The 16,663-nt window shown below is 42.7% G+C and overlaps 1 protein-coding gene across 2 annotated transcripts in view; it reads left to right on the top strand.

The window, feature by feature from the left end:
- The window catches only part of ctnnd2a (catenin (cadherin-associated protein), delta 2a), a 386,140-nt gene that overhangs the window by 119,644 nt on the left and 249,833 nt on the right, over nucleotides 1–16,663 (top strand). For both annotated transcript variants that reach the window (XM_066663258.1, XM_066663348.1), the window contains exon 3: nucleotides 779–894. In XM_066663258.1, the coding sequence (XP_066519355.1) occupies nucleotides 779–894 (116 nt within the window). The remainder of the gene's footprint in view (nucleotides 1–778; nucleotides 895–16,663) is intronic.

A 16,663-nucleotide genomic window follows, 5' to 3' on the forward strand; every position in this document is an offset into this window, starting at 1 on the left:
ATTATTGTTATTATTTATTTTTATTTTTTGGAGTGGACGCCATATTGGTTTCAGAGCGCAGCACTAATATTAACAGATTAACAAATTAATCGTCCACAAATCATACACCAGTTTCAGTAATAATAAAAGAGTGACACAAGCCATATATTCTTTTGTTTCATTGTTTCCCCCTGTTTAATAAAGTAGTTTTCCTAGTCTGAAATTGTGAGTAATCAGTGAGAGATGTTTTCACGCTGCAGTGAAGCTGAGGACGAATCACAAATGTCTCCCTACACTCACCGAAGGGTACACTGTAGATCATAAAGTAAAGGTGGTGCATTGTATGTCTAAAATAAACTAAAATAACTGTGTGTTTGGGGGGGGAGGGTGGGGTGGGGGTTGCACTCAGTAAGAACGACAAAATCAGAACAATATTTACTGATTTAGACAACCCACAAATACAAACAAACAAACAAACAATAAAAACAAAACACCTCACTGGGTGGTCTTGTTTCATGGTTTGTGGGTTGGTGGTCTCCAGATTCTCAAATGAATGTGCAAATGCACCGAACAAAGGAGCTTTTCCTGATATTTCTACTTTAAATCAGACCTCCAGTCGTGTCCAATTTAGTTTTCAGCAGTTTGTGAATCACAGTAGCATTTAAACTGCGAACTGTTGTCTAACGCTATGCGGGGAAGATGATCCCAGAGCTCTTTGATGCTTTCCTAATGTTCCTCACTGTCACTAGTTTGTAGGTTGATACCTCTAAGCATATTTGTCTCTCTCTCTCTCTCTCAGGAGCTGCAGTTTGAAAGACTGACTCGAGAGCTGGAGGCTGAGCGTCAAATAGTTGCCACCCAGCTGGAGCGATGCAAACTGGGATCTGAGACTGGCGGCAGCATGAGCAGCATAAGGTAAGGAGTTGTGCATCGTTCATGCATCTTTTGGTTGAGAATAAGAGCGCAAATGGGGAATTTGTTTTCTAGCATTTTTCCAATCGCATGACATTGGCGGTGTTTCGTTTTCCGCTGGGATCTATATTTGTAGCCATTTTGAGAAGCATCTCGCTTCTACATTTCTCTAGTCCATTAATGTTTATATATAATGCCAGTCCCACAGTCCTTTCCTTTATAATGTAGGTGGTTTTTTGGCCATGCTGAAGGAAGAGTCTGCAAGGCTATGCCATGGGAAATGGCAGCAATGGTCCTGTGACCTGGAACTGAGCACTGGTGATGAGCTAGAGAAGACTAAGAAAACTGTGCATGGAGAACAGTGTAGTGAAATGGTCAGACTGTGTTTAAGTAAGTTTCTGTTAGATTGTGTTAGAGTCGGATTCTGGTGCTTGAGAGCAGCAGTGCCTTTGGGATTTTAAAGCATGTTTTTCTCTGTGTGTGTGTGTGTGTGTGTGTCTGGAAGTTGGCAGCTATGACAGTGTGAAGGTGTGAGGGTGCACCTGAGTTAGGGCAGCGTTGTTTCCACATGAGAGGAGCAGGTCTCTACTCTGCCTGCCTCTCCAAGTCACACACACACACATTTTCTGCATGAAGGAGCAGCAGCTGGGTCCTCTTTCTTTCTCTCTCTCTCTCTTTCTCTCTCTCTCTCTCTCTCTCTCTCTCTCTCTCACGCACACACACACACACACACACACACACACACACACACACACAGTGTAACTGGGTTCCTGAGTCTCCTGCATTGCTGGAATGCTACTAGAATGTGTAGGTGTAGCTCAGTATTATGTCAGGAGGTTTCTGACGCTTGTGTCCTTGGAATCCCCTAAATGCACACTATTAATATTATCTGTAAATTCATATTAACTGAAAATATCTGGGGCGGCATGGTGGCGCAGCAGGTAGTGTCGCAGTCACACAGCTCCAGGGACCTGGAGGTTGTGGGTTTGATTCCTGCTCCGGGTGACTGTCTGTGAGGAGTTGGTGTGTTCTCCCCGTGTCCGCGTGGGTTTCCTCCGGGTGCTCCGGTTTCCTCCCAAAGTCCAAAAACACACGTTGGTAGGTGGATTGGTGACTCAAAAGTGTCTGTAGGTGTGAGTGAATGTGTGTGTGTGTCTGTGTTGCCCTTTGAAGGACTGGCGCCCCCTCCAGGGTGTATTCCCGCCTTGCGTCCAATGATTCCAGGTAGGCTCTGGACCCACTGTGACCCTGAACTGGATAAGGGTTACAGATAATGAATGAATGAATGAAAACATCTGCAAAACTAGCACTGTAAAAAAAAAGTCTTTAAAGGAACAAGCCATTCCTTATTTTAGGAACAAATCTGATATATAATTCTCTGCTTTCTTAGCCAGGACATTATGCCTTGGGCACTGGCATATTGTTGTGTATTAGTCTTTGACATTGCCTGCTAATTCCATAAAGAATAATGGACTCCTGTAATCTGCTAGTATGCCATTAAAGCAACACTATGTAACATGTTTTACCTTGCAATTACAGCTTCAAAATCATTGTGATGCTCCACTGACCGGTAATAGGGAGAATACAGCTTCTGTTGTTGCTAATCGGACATAGCTACAGTGTTAACAACGACATAAGCTAGAAAGCTCCACTGAAAACACGCTTTCTTACAGTAGTTTATAATAAAAGCTAAACTATCTAAAATACATTTTCTGACACTGCTAGCTATAAAAATAGTTGAGTTACTGAGTTACTAAACATATATCAGGGAACTGTTGTCTGACATTGTCATCTATAAAGAAAGAAGCTAACAAGCTAAAAACAATATTAGCACTCATTCTGATACCTGAGCTGTGTCCGAAATGGCTCCTTACTCACTATCCATACATTACTTACTTACACCACCTCATGCAGGTCTTTAACCAATATCCTGGTGTATTATGGGTATCCACTATCTGCTAGCCTACATAGGTTGTACACTATTTATTGCAGTGCGTTGTGGGAATGTTTGAGTGCACTGGAAATTTTGGACAACACTAACATATTGCAGAATGCCAAAATAGTGCAGTATGTAGTGAATAAGGCACCATTTTGGACATTGTTGTTCTCTAAAAGTAGCTAACTGGCATTTTAGCCAACTGAGGCAAATTCTTGAGCTTCTTAAACAAGCAGAATAATAATGTTCAATTACTAAAGAGTTGTGCAGTGCGGTGACTCTGGAGGCCATTTTGACATGTGTTTTGTGTGGATTCAGATATATATTTTACCCTACGTTCACAACATTTTCATGTTTTCATGGGTTATTTTTGTACAGTGTCAGAAACCACATAAACAAGTAAAAACAAGACACAGTTTGGGGCAAATTCTGTTAATTTTGGCATAACTCTTACGTGTTAGCCTCTTTTGCTCTGTAGTTCCAGTTCAGAATTGAAGAGTTCACAGGAAACAAATTTTGGCCAATGAAATATATTTCCACTTGGGGGGAATTTTCAGTATTTGCCGCTCTAATCCACTGTGTACAAGAGCCCTAGGGATCAGAGCTGGGAGCTTCTCTTTTGTAAGCAAATGTTCTTTAAGGTCCCTAAAATGAGACAGTAATTAAACGCATTTAAGTGTTGTCCACATTGTCCTCAGTTGTTAATTACATTGAGCTATTAGCGCCTTGCCCTTGCTGCTGCCTGAGAGTGTGTGGAAATGACTTTCTTCATGAGTGAGAGACCTTTCAATAGAGAGAGAGAGAGAGAGAGAGAGAGAGAGAGAGAGAGAGTTGGGTGTGCTGTCTTTCAAAGGTCAATTCATTAATTTGCAGGAGTGCTGACGGCTTTGAACTTGAGCTACACATTCACACACACAAACAAGTGTACACCCACACACACACACACACACACACATTCATATTCTTGTTTGTGTTGGTGGCCCTGCAGGGGACTGACAGGTTGGGGTGGCATCTCGAGCTTCTTAAACAAGCAGAATAATGATGTTCAATTATTAAGGAGTTGTGCAGTGCAGTGACTCTGGAGGCTCTCTGTGCAAGTGTATGCTCCACTGACTGTGCAGAAATCGCTGAGGACGGTGCCCTGCCCTCCGTCTTTCTTTTCCTTGACTCCCTAGCAATAGCTGCCCTCTTATTTTTTCATTTAAAGAAATGCCACTTTAAAAAAGTAATACTCTCTTCCCCTTTCCCCTTTGCCCACCCACACCCACATCAAAAATACTCCCAGCACAGACACTTAAAAAAACAGGTGAATTACGGCCACCACAATACATCACACCCTTTGTAGTTCTACAATTACAGACTGTAGTTCATCTGTTGTTCTGCATACCTTGTTTGTCTCATGATCAGGACGTAAGAGCATATATTATTGGGGTTGTGGATCATCCTCCATGCTGAAGTGACTGTGACATACTGGTGGTGTGTTAGTGTGTGTTGCGCTGGTGCGAATGGATCAGACACAGCAGTGCTACTGGAGTTTTTAACCCACCCAGTGACACATCTAGACTGAGAATAGCCCAGAAACCGATCATGTTTAATATGCACTCTTAAAAATAAAGGTTTTGCAAATGGTTCTGTACTTTTTGTTCCATAAAGGTCCATGTTTGTTTAAGAGATGTGTAAGTGTGAAGCAGTGGCGGATGCTGGTCTTTCAAGGAGGGGAAGCTCAATTCCGGCCTACATCATAAAATGTGTCGGTTTATTTATACGTAAATTCTACCCTCCGTTCCTTTTCAAGAAAATGATCTGTGACCCTATCGTACCAACAAGGCGTCTTTTACAGGGACTTGACTAGTGTCCTCTCAATGGCCTTGGCCCATGTGAAGTGTGTCCGCCTGTGAGTGCTTTGTGACGGTGGAGGGACTCAGCAGCACCCGCTGGGCAGAAACTGCAGCTACAAAAAAACCCACCAGAAATAGAAGGAAGCTCGATTTGTCACTAGTCGTTTTTAACAAAGAAAAAAAGCTAAGAGGATTAAGAAAGTCTGGTTCAACTCAGAACAGAATGAAAATGTAATGCTCTCACGGATCTTTACACCAAAAGATCGCTGATTTGCTCATTTCACTGTCAATCAAAAAGGGATTCAGCCTCAGACAGATCATCCAATCATCATGCAGAAGCTGAGCGTCCGGGCCAGCCGAGGCCAGCCCACTGCCCCATAGACCCCCAGAGACGCTGAGCGTCCGATGGGCGGGACAAAGCCTAGCATTTATCCAATGACTCGTCTCGTTTCGCTGCACTTCGCTGCTTCGCTATTGAACTCTGTGGACGCTCAGCATCTACACTGTTTAAAGCACTGTGAAACAGCGGGAATGATTGAGAGGAAAGCCGCGTCTTTACCAGTGATAAGAAGCTGATTCTGAACAAAAGTTGAGCGCGTTGTAGTGCATATTTATTCAATGACATGTACACACAACAGTATATATTTGATCACTTATTTTTTGACATTTCAGGGGAAGCTGAGCTTCCCTTGCAGTCTTAGAGCAATCGCCTCTGGTGTGAAGTGAGTGTGAAAACCCATCACTTGATCCCATTCACATGTTATTAGCAAAAATGGTTCTTTATGGAACCAGAAGTGGTTCTTCTATGGCATCGCCCAAGGAACCTTTTGTATCATCAAAATACATAATCATAATCCTTGATACATTCAGACCACTAGGTGTCAGTTTCATAATGAGAAGGAAACTCACTGGAGAAAATAAAGGCTTATTTAGTAGGTGTTGGAATGAAGCCCCTCGTTTGAATCTCTCAGAGTGGACCTGTGTTTATGTGAGAGCACAAAGTCAAGGTTAAACAGAGGAAAACAAACACAATAAGTGCAGAAAAGTAAGAGCACAGAGTAAAAACAAAAAAAACAAAAACAAAAAAAAAACAAGAACAGGGAAGAAAATAACAGAGTGAAAACAGCTAAAATGCAGAGCTTCTGCTCGTCACTTTTCACTCCTGGACTCTTGCGCTGAACGGAGCTGTGGCTCGTTCTCATTTAAAGGTATAGGTGCTGAAACCTGTCATTGTGAGCTGGGCCGTTTAGACAGCGGGAGAACACTGATGTCGTGTTTGTTCCTTGTGGTGTTTTGACCAAAGCAGGTCACTGACGTTTCATTAAGACCCCGGAAGCTGTGTTCACTTGTGGAAGAGCATAGAATGTGTCCTCTTAGACTCATTAACCCTCTCACCCCGGGTATCTGCCTTAGTTATCCTAAAGAAAATATTAGTGTTACACTTTCTAATGAAAACCTAAGTGTGAAGTGCCCAGGGACTGAACCATAAGTCATTCTCTGAAACTAAAGGAAAAAAAGTGGCTCAAGGTTGCTGTCGACACTCTGTGAGGAGAGGAGAGGAAATTGTAGAGTTGTGGTGTTCTGTAGTATTGATTCCCCTTTTTAATTTACCATAACAGGACTGAGCCACTATGACAAAATCTAATTCTACCTCCTGGTCCATCCCTTGGCTCGGACTCCTCTGTGTGGAGAGTGTGGGGGGATCTGTACACTGTACATTCCCAACAAAAAGAATACTGCTCATGTGTGTGTGTGTGTGTGTGTGTTTTTTTTTCTTACGTTGTTCATCATATGTTTGTGCTGCACCACAGTGTTGAATGTGGATCTAAACAGACCTCTTATAGCTGAACTGACCTGTGACGTGTCTGCAACTTGTTCGTTATTCAGTATTACAGTGGATCCAGAACCTACCCAACGTCATTGGGCACAAGGTAGGACCACATCCTGGACAGGACACAAGTGCTTCAAGAGATATCACACACTCCTTCATTAATTCGCACACTCATACCTGTTTACAGATTCACACACTCACCTAGTCACACATTCACAACTGTGGACAATTTCACATACTAACCCATTCACTCACACACTCATGCTTGTGGGCAATTTCACACACTCACCCAGTCACTCTCACACTCACGATTGTGGACAATTACACACACTCACCCAGTCACTCACACACTCACAACTGTGGACAATTACATACACTCACCCAGTCACTCACACACTCACGCTTGTGGGCAATTTCACACTCTCACCCACTCACTCTCACACTCATGCTTTTGGGCATTTTCACACACTCACCCAGTCACTCACACACTCACAACTGTGGACAGATTCACACTCTCACCCACTCACTCTCACACTCATGCTTTTGGGCATTTTCACAAACTCACCCAATCACTCACACACTCACAACTGTGGACAATTACATACACTCACCCAGTCACTCACACACTCACAACTGTGGACAATTACATACACTCACCCAACCATTCACACACTCACACTTGTGGGCAATTTCACACACTCACCCAGTCACTCACACACTCACAACTGTGGACAGATTCACACACTCACCTAGTCACTCACACACTCACTCTTGTGGGAAATTTCACACACTCACCCAGTCACTCATACACTCACAACTGTGGACAAATGTTTGTTTCTCATAAATGTATCCTACCTGTTAATTATCAAAGCTTGTTTGATATTCCTCATCTGATTCATTAGGCCTTCAGTTCAGCTCCTCAAGGCCTAGCCAATGAGAGCACACACTTGACTGCATCTGCTAGGGTAATGCTATTGGATATTACTGACCTCTCCAGGCTGGCTTTGATAAACAAATGAGTCTCAGGGAGCTGGACTCACCGGACCCCTCCATCTGCGAGCGGGAGAGCCCGTGAGACACAGTCGCTCTTCTGAGGGAAAAGTTCTTGTTCTATAAGTTGTGCTTAAGTCAGAACTCTTAAGCTCCCAGAGTATGGTCTGTAAGAGTGTTACTTGCCGAGCGTGAAATAAGCTGGCGTGTGTAGCCTTTGCTATACGTGGTGGAGGGGATTACTATTCTGAGCGGGGGCTTTTTTTCACACGGGAGGAAAAAATATGTAAGTGAGACTTTCCGATTTGTGACATAGATTGGACACAAACTCCTTCAGGCAGATAGCGCATTGCGCTTTGTGCAGAGCATTTGACTGGAGGCTGAGAGCTGGTTCTGTGGTGTGTGTCCTTGTCTGAATGGACGTTTGGCTTCAGGGAGGTTTACACCGAGGAAGCTTGAAATCACTTGTTATAGTATTTATTGGTATGGTTATTAGTATTTATTAGTTATTAGTATTTATTTTTTACATATTAACAGTGCAGCAGGGTATATAACATATCGTTCAAACATATATAATACACAACAAACACAATACAGATGAATTTTGAAATGGTAGACTCATTTTCAATAAATTCAATTTAATGAAAAAAAAAAATAAAAATAAAGATGCAATTGAGGTGTGATATATGGAAGCCCTTTTCCTTCAAATAAAATAAGAAAAAAATGCTGTTTTAATATATTGAGATAGTATCTCATTATGTTTGAGATACTAAATTAATATATTGAAATAGTGTCTCATTATTTTTGAGATACTAAGTCAATGTATTGAGATAGTGTCTCATTATTTTTAAGATACTAATTCCATATATTGAGATCATATCTCATTATTTTTGAGATACTAATTCAATACATTGAGATAGTATCTCATTTTTCTGAGATACTAATTCAAAGTAATGAGAGAATATCTTAATATATTGACTTATCATCTCAAACTAATAATGAGAGAGTATCTGGAAAGTTTATGAGGAAATGGGCCCAGTGGTCAAGCTCACCCAACTTAATTTAACATGATCATATATTGGTAATTATTTAAGACCACTACCTTTAAAATGATTATTTCCTCTCCTTAGTATATTTACCCAGGCTAAAATATCTCATTTGTTAATAACACAGGTGAACCAGTAAGTAAACTTGTTACAAGACAGGCAGTGTTATTTATGTTATTTGATTGGTTATAATGTATTGGCCCTTTAGTGCATGTGTGTACTTGGCAGAGGATTAAGCCCGGACTATAATGACAGGTTTATGAGCCAAAATCGAGGCTGTGGTTTAAAGCGAGCCAAATGTTTTGGGGTGAAAGCAGCTAATGTTTGAGTCCCTGATGCTGCTATGTAACTGTACAGTTTAACTGATCTCATTCTTCTAGAAGCTCAAGCTGCTTTAGGTCACATGGTTTAATCACTTTAATAAAAACATGAACACACACTCACACACAAACACACTGCCATCCCTCTCAATCTCTGCACTTCACTTTGCCTTATCAGTGCCATGTTTCTCCAGACCCCCTTTGGCAGGTGCTTTTCTTCGTTGATGCTGCCTATTTTCTGCGCTGGTGACAGTCTCGTCTGGACTGATAACATAAACACCAGGTCTTTCTGTCCCCTTCAATTCCACCGCCGTCCTCTCCAAGGCTGACTGCTAAAATATTGAGTGTCCGAGTAGCCGTCACGAGTCTCCGTTCTGTCAGAAGACGTCACTTTCTTTGATCCTCCGCCCATTGATGCCAGGAGTTTAAAAATAGCCGCGAGGATTACAGCGTTCATAGACATGTGGTGCCTCCTCTTATTAGGCTGGGCGTGTAAGTGCTGGCTTTGAAATCTGGGCTAGCGTGGACTGCCTTATGGAGGGAGGTAATTAGCCCAAATGCTGGTTTGTATGAACGACTGTAATGTCCAGTCACCAGGGATGTAGCAGTATGGAATTTCTAGGCCAAAAACATTAAGCAGTAGGCTAATACCTTGTTGAAATTAAAAATAAATATATGTCACATCATATATGAATTACTGTGATTTTATTTGAAAGAAAAATAGACATAACTAATGACATGGCTGAATCAAAAAAGGTATATATGTACTGGGCCAACGACCATACTTCCCATGTAGTGTCTACCTTGTTGGGAAAGAGTACTGTTACATATTCATTCATTCATTTCCTGTAACCATGTCATCCTGCTTAGGGTCAAGGTGTGTCCAGAACCTTTCTGGGTGCTCAGCCAGTCCACCTACCAACGTATGTATTTGTACTGTGTTAGGAAAGCATATCACCTGGAGGAAATCTACTAAGGCACAGGGAGAACACACCACACTGCTCACAGGCAGTGACTCGAGGTGGGGTTTGATCTGTGGCTCCACCATGCCTCCTGTGAGACATATAGGGAAATAAGGCTTAAGTGTATCCAAGGGCTGAGGACTCGGAAATATAAACACTTCACAGTTTCACGGTTTTGGTTCAGAGGATTTTAATAAGTAAAATATGTTGCAATGGCTTTGGCATTAAGCAGTGTAAGGTTTTTACAGCTGGGGGAGCGATTAACACCCAAACCATTTTGGTGTACATCATTTAAAGTGAAGAAATGAATTAGAAAAAGCCCAAAATTGAAATAAAAAAATGTATATAATACAGTAAAATACAATAAAATAACATGCAGTAACACCAGCTGTGGCCTGATGGTTAGGGAAATTGGCTTGTAACCTGAAGGTTGCTGGTTCGATGCCGACCACTCTGGGCATATGTGCTCACTTCCCCCCTGGTGTTCACTAGTGTGTTTATAAACGTGTGTTTCGCTGCATGGATTGGGTTAAATTCCTGTGTGCAAACACTGTGGCCAATAAAGTGATTCTAATTCTAACAATATATATATAAAGAAAACAAGACACACAAATAAAATAAAAATAAAATATAAGAGCCCTGCGAAGGACTGGCACCCTCTCCAGGGTGTGTACCCGCATTGCGCCCAGTGATTTAAAGCTATGCCCTGGACTCACCACGACCCTGAACTGGATAAGCGCTTACAGACAATAAATTAATTCATAAATGAATTAATAAAACGCTTGCACTCTGACAAACGAAAAAAGTGAAAAAATGTGAAAAAAAGCCACAAAGCCTAGTTAACACCTATGGTGCACGCGGTGATTCTGTGACTCTGTGTTTTCATAGCACCATAACCTGAAATCCTGAAACGTCAGAGACCACACAGTGTTTATTTACGTTCCAGTCAAAACCTTAACAACAGGTTCTATACAACAGAAACCACATGGACGCCTCATGAAATAAACATGAAATCAAAATTTTGGGTATGAAGTGTGTCCAGGAAGTGTCTTCATCCTGATCACATGCTTGTTTTGCTGGATCGGACACGTTTTGCAGGATTTTCGGTCAGCATTTCTAAGCTTGGACATTGTGAAATTGCAAGGCTGTTTAAGACACATTCTCAGGGCTGTCTACTGAATTTGCACCTGCACCTTGGTTTATGGTGGACTTCATTTGGGGGAGTGGGGGATAGACACGCAGACCCGCCACTGCTCGTTCTTCCTGGTGTCACTGAACGGCATCACAGCCATAAAGAAATCACACAAAAAAAATAGCTCTGATCAAAGCAAAAGTCTACTCAACTCTCTCCGTCTCCATCTCTCTTCACAAAACTGTAGTGGATGCAAATATGGTTCATGCTGCATGTTTTTCTGCCAACAATTATTTATTTATCCATCCATCCATCCATTAGCTATAACCGCTTATCCATTTCAGGGTCACGGTGGGTCCGAGCCTACCTGGAATCATTAGGAGCAAGGCGGGAACACACCCTGGACCCCAGTCCTTCACAGGGCAACACACACTCACACATTCACTCACACACTCACACCTACGGACATTTTTGAGTCGCCAATCCACCTACCAACGTGTGTTTTCAGACTGTGAGAGGAAACCGGAGCACCGGGAGGAAACCCACGTGGACACTTCAAACTCCTCAAAGTTATTTATTTATTGCTCATAACATTTCCAAATTTTTCAGGTGGAACCCGGGTGATTGGCTAAGCTCTGTCCTGGTGTGAGCATGGTTCCTATTGTGTATGGTATATGGGCATCACTGCTAGTGTTTTGTGAAGGTGCATTGTATTTATTCCCCATAAACTCTAGGGAATGCTTTTACTGGCAGATGTGTACTTCCTCTCTCTCTCTCTCTCTCTCTCTCTCTCTCTCTCTCTCTCAGGTAAAAGCTGAGTGCAGACTTGCTGTAGTAAAGGTCGTCTCTGAGTAACACACTTGGCCATATGTGTTCGTCACGCTCAATCCCCCTCAGAACACAGCTCTGAGGGCATATAGCTCTTTGGTTGTGTGTGTGTGTGTGTGTGTGTGTGTGTGTGTGTGTGAGGCTAAGCGAGTGTGTGTATATGCTACAGAGGGTCGAAAACTCACTTTCTTGTGGTAATGTGCATCTGAAGCTGTGCGGCAGTCGCCTTTACTCACATCCCAACACCTTCACCTTCATCCGTCTGCAATTCGGGTAAAAAAAAAATGTTTTCATTGAATTCCACTGTGCTTAGATATAATTGAACACTTTCCAGTTCAATTGCCATTGACTCAGATCTGCTGTGTGACAAAAGCCAGGCACCTGTATAAGGGTCTGCCTTTGCCTTCGTTTCCAAGCCTTTACCAACCTGGGCTTAGCTCCAGTTGCTCCAGCTGTGGTTAAAGACCATTGCTGATAAATTTATATCCATGATTCTTTTAGATGTAGATTTTCAGAACTGAGCTTTTTGCTTTGATTAAGTTTTGTTTTATGTTTATATAAATTCTTTCATTCATTCATTCATTGTATACAGGGTCGCGGTAGGTCCGGAGCCTACCCAGAATCACTGGGTGCAAGGCGGGAACACACCCTGGAGGGGGCACCAGTCCTTCACAGGGCGATACACACTCACACATTCACTCACACTTTTGAGTTTCCAATCCACCTACCAACGTGTGTTTTTGGACAGTGGGAGGACACCGGAGCACCCGGAGGAAACCCACACAGACACAAGGAGAACACACCACACTCCTCACAGACAGTCACCCGGAGGAAACCCACACAGACACAGGGAGAACACACCACACTCCTCACAGACAGTCACCCGGAGGAAACCCACACAGACACAGGGAGAACACACCACACTCCTCACAGACAGTCACCCGGAGGAAACCCACGCAGACACAGGGAGAACACACCACACTCCTCACAGACAGTCACCCGGAGGAAACCCACACAGACACAGGGAGAACACACCACACTCCTCACAGACAGTCACCCGGAGGAAACCCACGCAGACACAGGGAGAACACACCACACTCCTCACAGACAGTCACCCGGAGGAAACCCACACAGACACGGGGAGAACACACCACACTCCTCATAGACAGTCACCCGGAGGAAACCCACACAGACACGGGAGAACACACCACATTCCTCATAGACAGTCACCCGGAGGAAACCCACGCAGACACAGGGAGAACACACCGCACTCCTCACAGACAGTCACCCGGAGGAAACCCACACAGACACAGAGAGAACACACCACACTCCTCACAGAAAGTCACCCGGAGGAAACCCACGCAGACACACCACACTCCTCACAGTCACCCGGAGGAAACCCACACAGACACAGGGAGAACACACCACACTCCTCACAGACAGTCACCCGGAGGAAACCCACGCGGACACAGGGAGAACACACCACACTCCTCACAGACAGTCACCCGGAGGAAACCTACGCAGACACAGAGAGAACACACCACACTCCTCACAGACAAGCACCCGGAGCACAACTGTGACAGTACCTAACGTGCATATAAATATTAGATATACATGAATGCAACAACCTGGGCCCATACACTCAACACACATCAGTTGTTTGTTAGAGAGGCAACAGGCCAAGGCTAGAAACCCACCCTGGACAGGGCAACAGTCCATCATAGGTCACCACACACTCACCCTGTTGCTCACACGCTCACAACTGTGGACAGTTTCACACAGCAGTCTCTCTTTCTCTAAAACCTGCTGCCGTGCTTTTGGACAAATTAGTTTTCTTTCTTATAGGAAAGGGCTTTATTGTGACTCAGAGCGTCAAGTTAAGACTTGTTTATTTGGACAGTCACTGGCCAAGACTCTCTGAAATTACAGCTGAGCTCTTTTTCTACAGTAGGTGACCTGTGTCCAAGGCTATTATGCTGACCGTCCACCATAGGACTGTCTCTTTCTCTTTTCCAGAGTGGGGTTCGAATGTATGTGTAGAGTCACCCTGGATGGAGCACTGAATGGATGCACTCTGTGGTCAGCTTTTCTTTTCTTTATTTGGTGTTTTTCCATCCCTCTTAATAATGTATAATACTTTTATTAATTCACAGAAGAAGCAGAAATGATATTAATGACCCTTTGGTGAAACTGTATGAATATTGTTAAGTTTTGTGAGGTAGAACACAATGTGTTAAGCATGTTACACTATAAAAAAAAATGTCTGTGAATTTTACGGTGGTAAACTGTAAAAACCATGACAGTAAATGACTGTAAACTTTAAAAAGATTGAAAACAGTTTCTGTAACTGTAAATACTTTTATCAGCCAAAATACAATTTTTTTTACATCTCTTTACTGTAAAAAATACATTATTTCACTGTTACACACACAACCCATTAGGGGCCGGTACAAGTGTCCAAGGACTGGGAGGAGCTGAGACTCATTAGGGAGCTCCCAGCATGCCTTGCTTCTCCATATTTTCTGTGATTTTCAGAGATTCTTTTTTTGAGACTTAGATTTTTGTGTATTTGTGTGTGTGTGTGTGTGTGTGTGTGTGTGTGTGTGTGTGTGTGTGTGTGTGTGTGTGTGTGTATCTCATATCTCAGTCTCCATTGTTTCATTTGTCACACAATTTACATGTTAATTTTATGGCAAAACAATGTTTATATTTTTATGTAAATACTACGGCTTTTTATGATGTTTTTAACAGAAAAGTACTGTAAATAAAACTGTTCTTAAATGTAACATTTATGATGAAAAAATGTGACCCAATATTATACAGTGAAATTGGCAGCTGCCAGTTTTTACCTAAATTTTACGTTTTTTTTTTGTTTGTTTGTTTTTTAAAGTGTAGGGCATATTACACTGGATATAAAAATACAAATCATAGAGTTTTACCAATGGATGAGTTTTATTAGTATTATTAGTAATAATGACAACTGAATAACCATTCCACCAGCCCAAGTGTGTGTGTGTGTGTGTTCTCACATGCTCTGCTCTGTGGACAGCATTCCTGTGAAACATCTGCTCTCTCAGCGGGTCGTGCACTGAGTTCCTGCGCAGTGCTGCTTTCCTTCTCTAAACGCTGACTGTGGCGCCCCGTGTGAGGACATCAAGGCAGAGCTGCTCTCACTCTCCTCTGCTCTTCGCTCCTTCTCTCTTGCTCTCTCTCCTTGGCTTCTCTTGTGCTGCCAGCATTCACCGCTGCTTGGCTCACTGCTGTATTTTTAGCTCCCCGTCGCTCAGTCGCTCTCAGGCAAGAGCTATACATTATTATTCAAATTGGATAATGGGTGAGCGGTGAATGCTCCTGTGCAGTAATGCGCTGTATCGAATTGCCTCGCCTGAAAGCCCGACTGCCCATTGTGCACCTGCCCAAAGTCTCCAGATATCTGTTAAACAGCAAAGCCGCAACGCTGAAGACATCCTTGTCCAGGGAACTAGAGCTGCTGAAAACAGCTGCCCAGTCTGAATGAGTGTAGGCCAACAATAAAGAAGAGGATGTCCTTCAGAGGGTGAGACACTTTAAAATGTACAGCTCTAGCTGCTATTCAACATAAGAAAGGCCTTGCAGTTTGATTGCTTTGTTTAGAAGCGTATAGAGCCTCCGAGTTAACACGAGCCTTAGTTGATTTGTTAGATGGAGATGTTACACTAGCATTTGATCGTCCAACATGAGGACCGTATATAAAGTGTCTTTAATAATTCTGTTATTAATTATTAAGATCACATATAACTACTGCTTACCATAGTACCGTATCTCTAAATTCACATACGTACCAACCTGAAGTTGGGTCATGTGCATTTACAGAAGCTGTAATATGCTAATCCGTGTGTAAGACTGGATGTATCAGCAGTAGTTACACAGTTGTTACATGAGTTATTATTGTATAGTAACCACACGGTTACTACAGAAACTTAAAATATAGTGGGACTGACTAGACCTAAACAATGCTCTCATGGCGGCAAGCCAAGCCTCACAACTGATTAGGTTTGAGAGTATCGGTCCAGCGAAGGTGGACATCTTCCCTATTTATCCCCACACCCACCACCACCCCCACCCGACTCCTAATACCTGACAAACTTATTATAGGTTTCTAAGCAGCCACTTAGTTTGCCAAATCTGTCTCTGCAATTCACATCTACTTACCCTTGCTTTAGCTCTCTGCTGTTATTGTAGGAGCTTCCTGCATGCAGCCATTCTTGAGCACATCCACCGACATGCCCTGGTTGAAAAAAAAAAGCCAAATGGAAGGCCATTGGGATCTGGCTCTTTATGGCAGGGTAATAAGCCTCTTAGAGACGCAGCAGAGTGTGGGAGTATGAACGGCATTACCACTGCTTAAAGAATGGCATTACAGCCCAAATTATATTGTCAAAGCTATTTCAGTTTCGCCAAGTGCAAATGCACACACAATTATGTGTGGGCAGAGGGCACGGTATTACGTACGGAATGAGGATTGAGTGACAAAAAGATGCTAAGGTCAAGGAACAATGCTGTTTCCAGTCTTATTCCCTTGTCCAATAATTTATGCGACTATATTTACGTCATGAATATTCATTTATTTCACGTTGGTGCACTGACATAAAGCACAGCTGTTGATTTTTGATTGATTTGAAACATGCATCCTCACTACCGTTCCAGTCCTAGAGGTTTGCTAGAAGCACAAGCAGTAGGCCAGCATTAAGATTATTTTATTACAAGCAGTAGTTGTAGCTTAAGAGACAATAGCAGTGGTCAGAAATCACAAACTCTTGGATACAATGAAAGGCAGTATCATCCTGGAAAGAGGTGTGTACACTGTAAAAAATGGTTCTTTATATTTTTTCTCTTAAAACCACACTGAT

Source organism: Hoplias malabaricus, chromosome 1 (genome assembly GCF_029633855.1).
Source record: "Hoplias malabaricus isolate fHopMal1 chromosome 1, fHopMal1.hap1, whole genome shotgun sequence".
Taxonomy (NCBI): domain Eukaryota; kingdom Metazoa; phylum Chordata; class Actinopteri; order Characiformes; family Erythrinidae; genus Hoplias; species Hoplias malabaricus.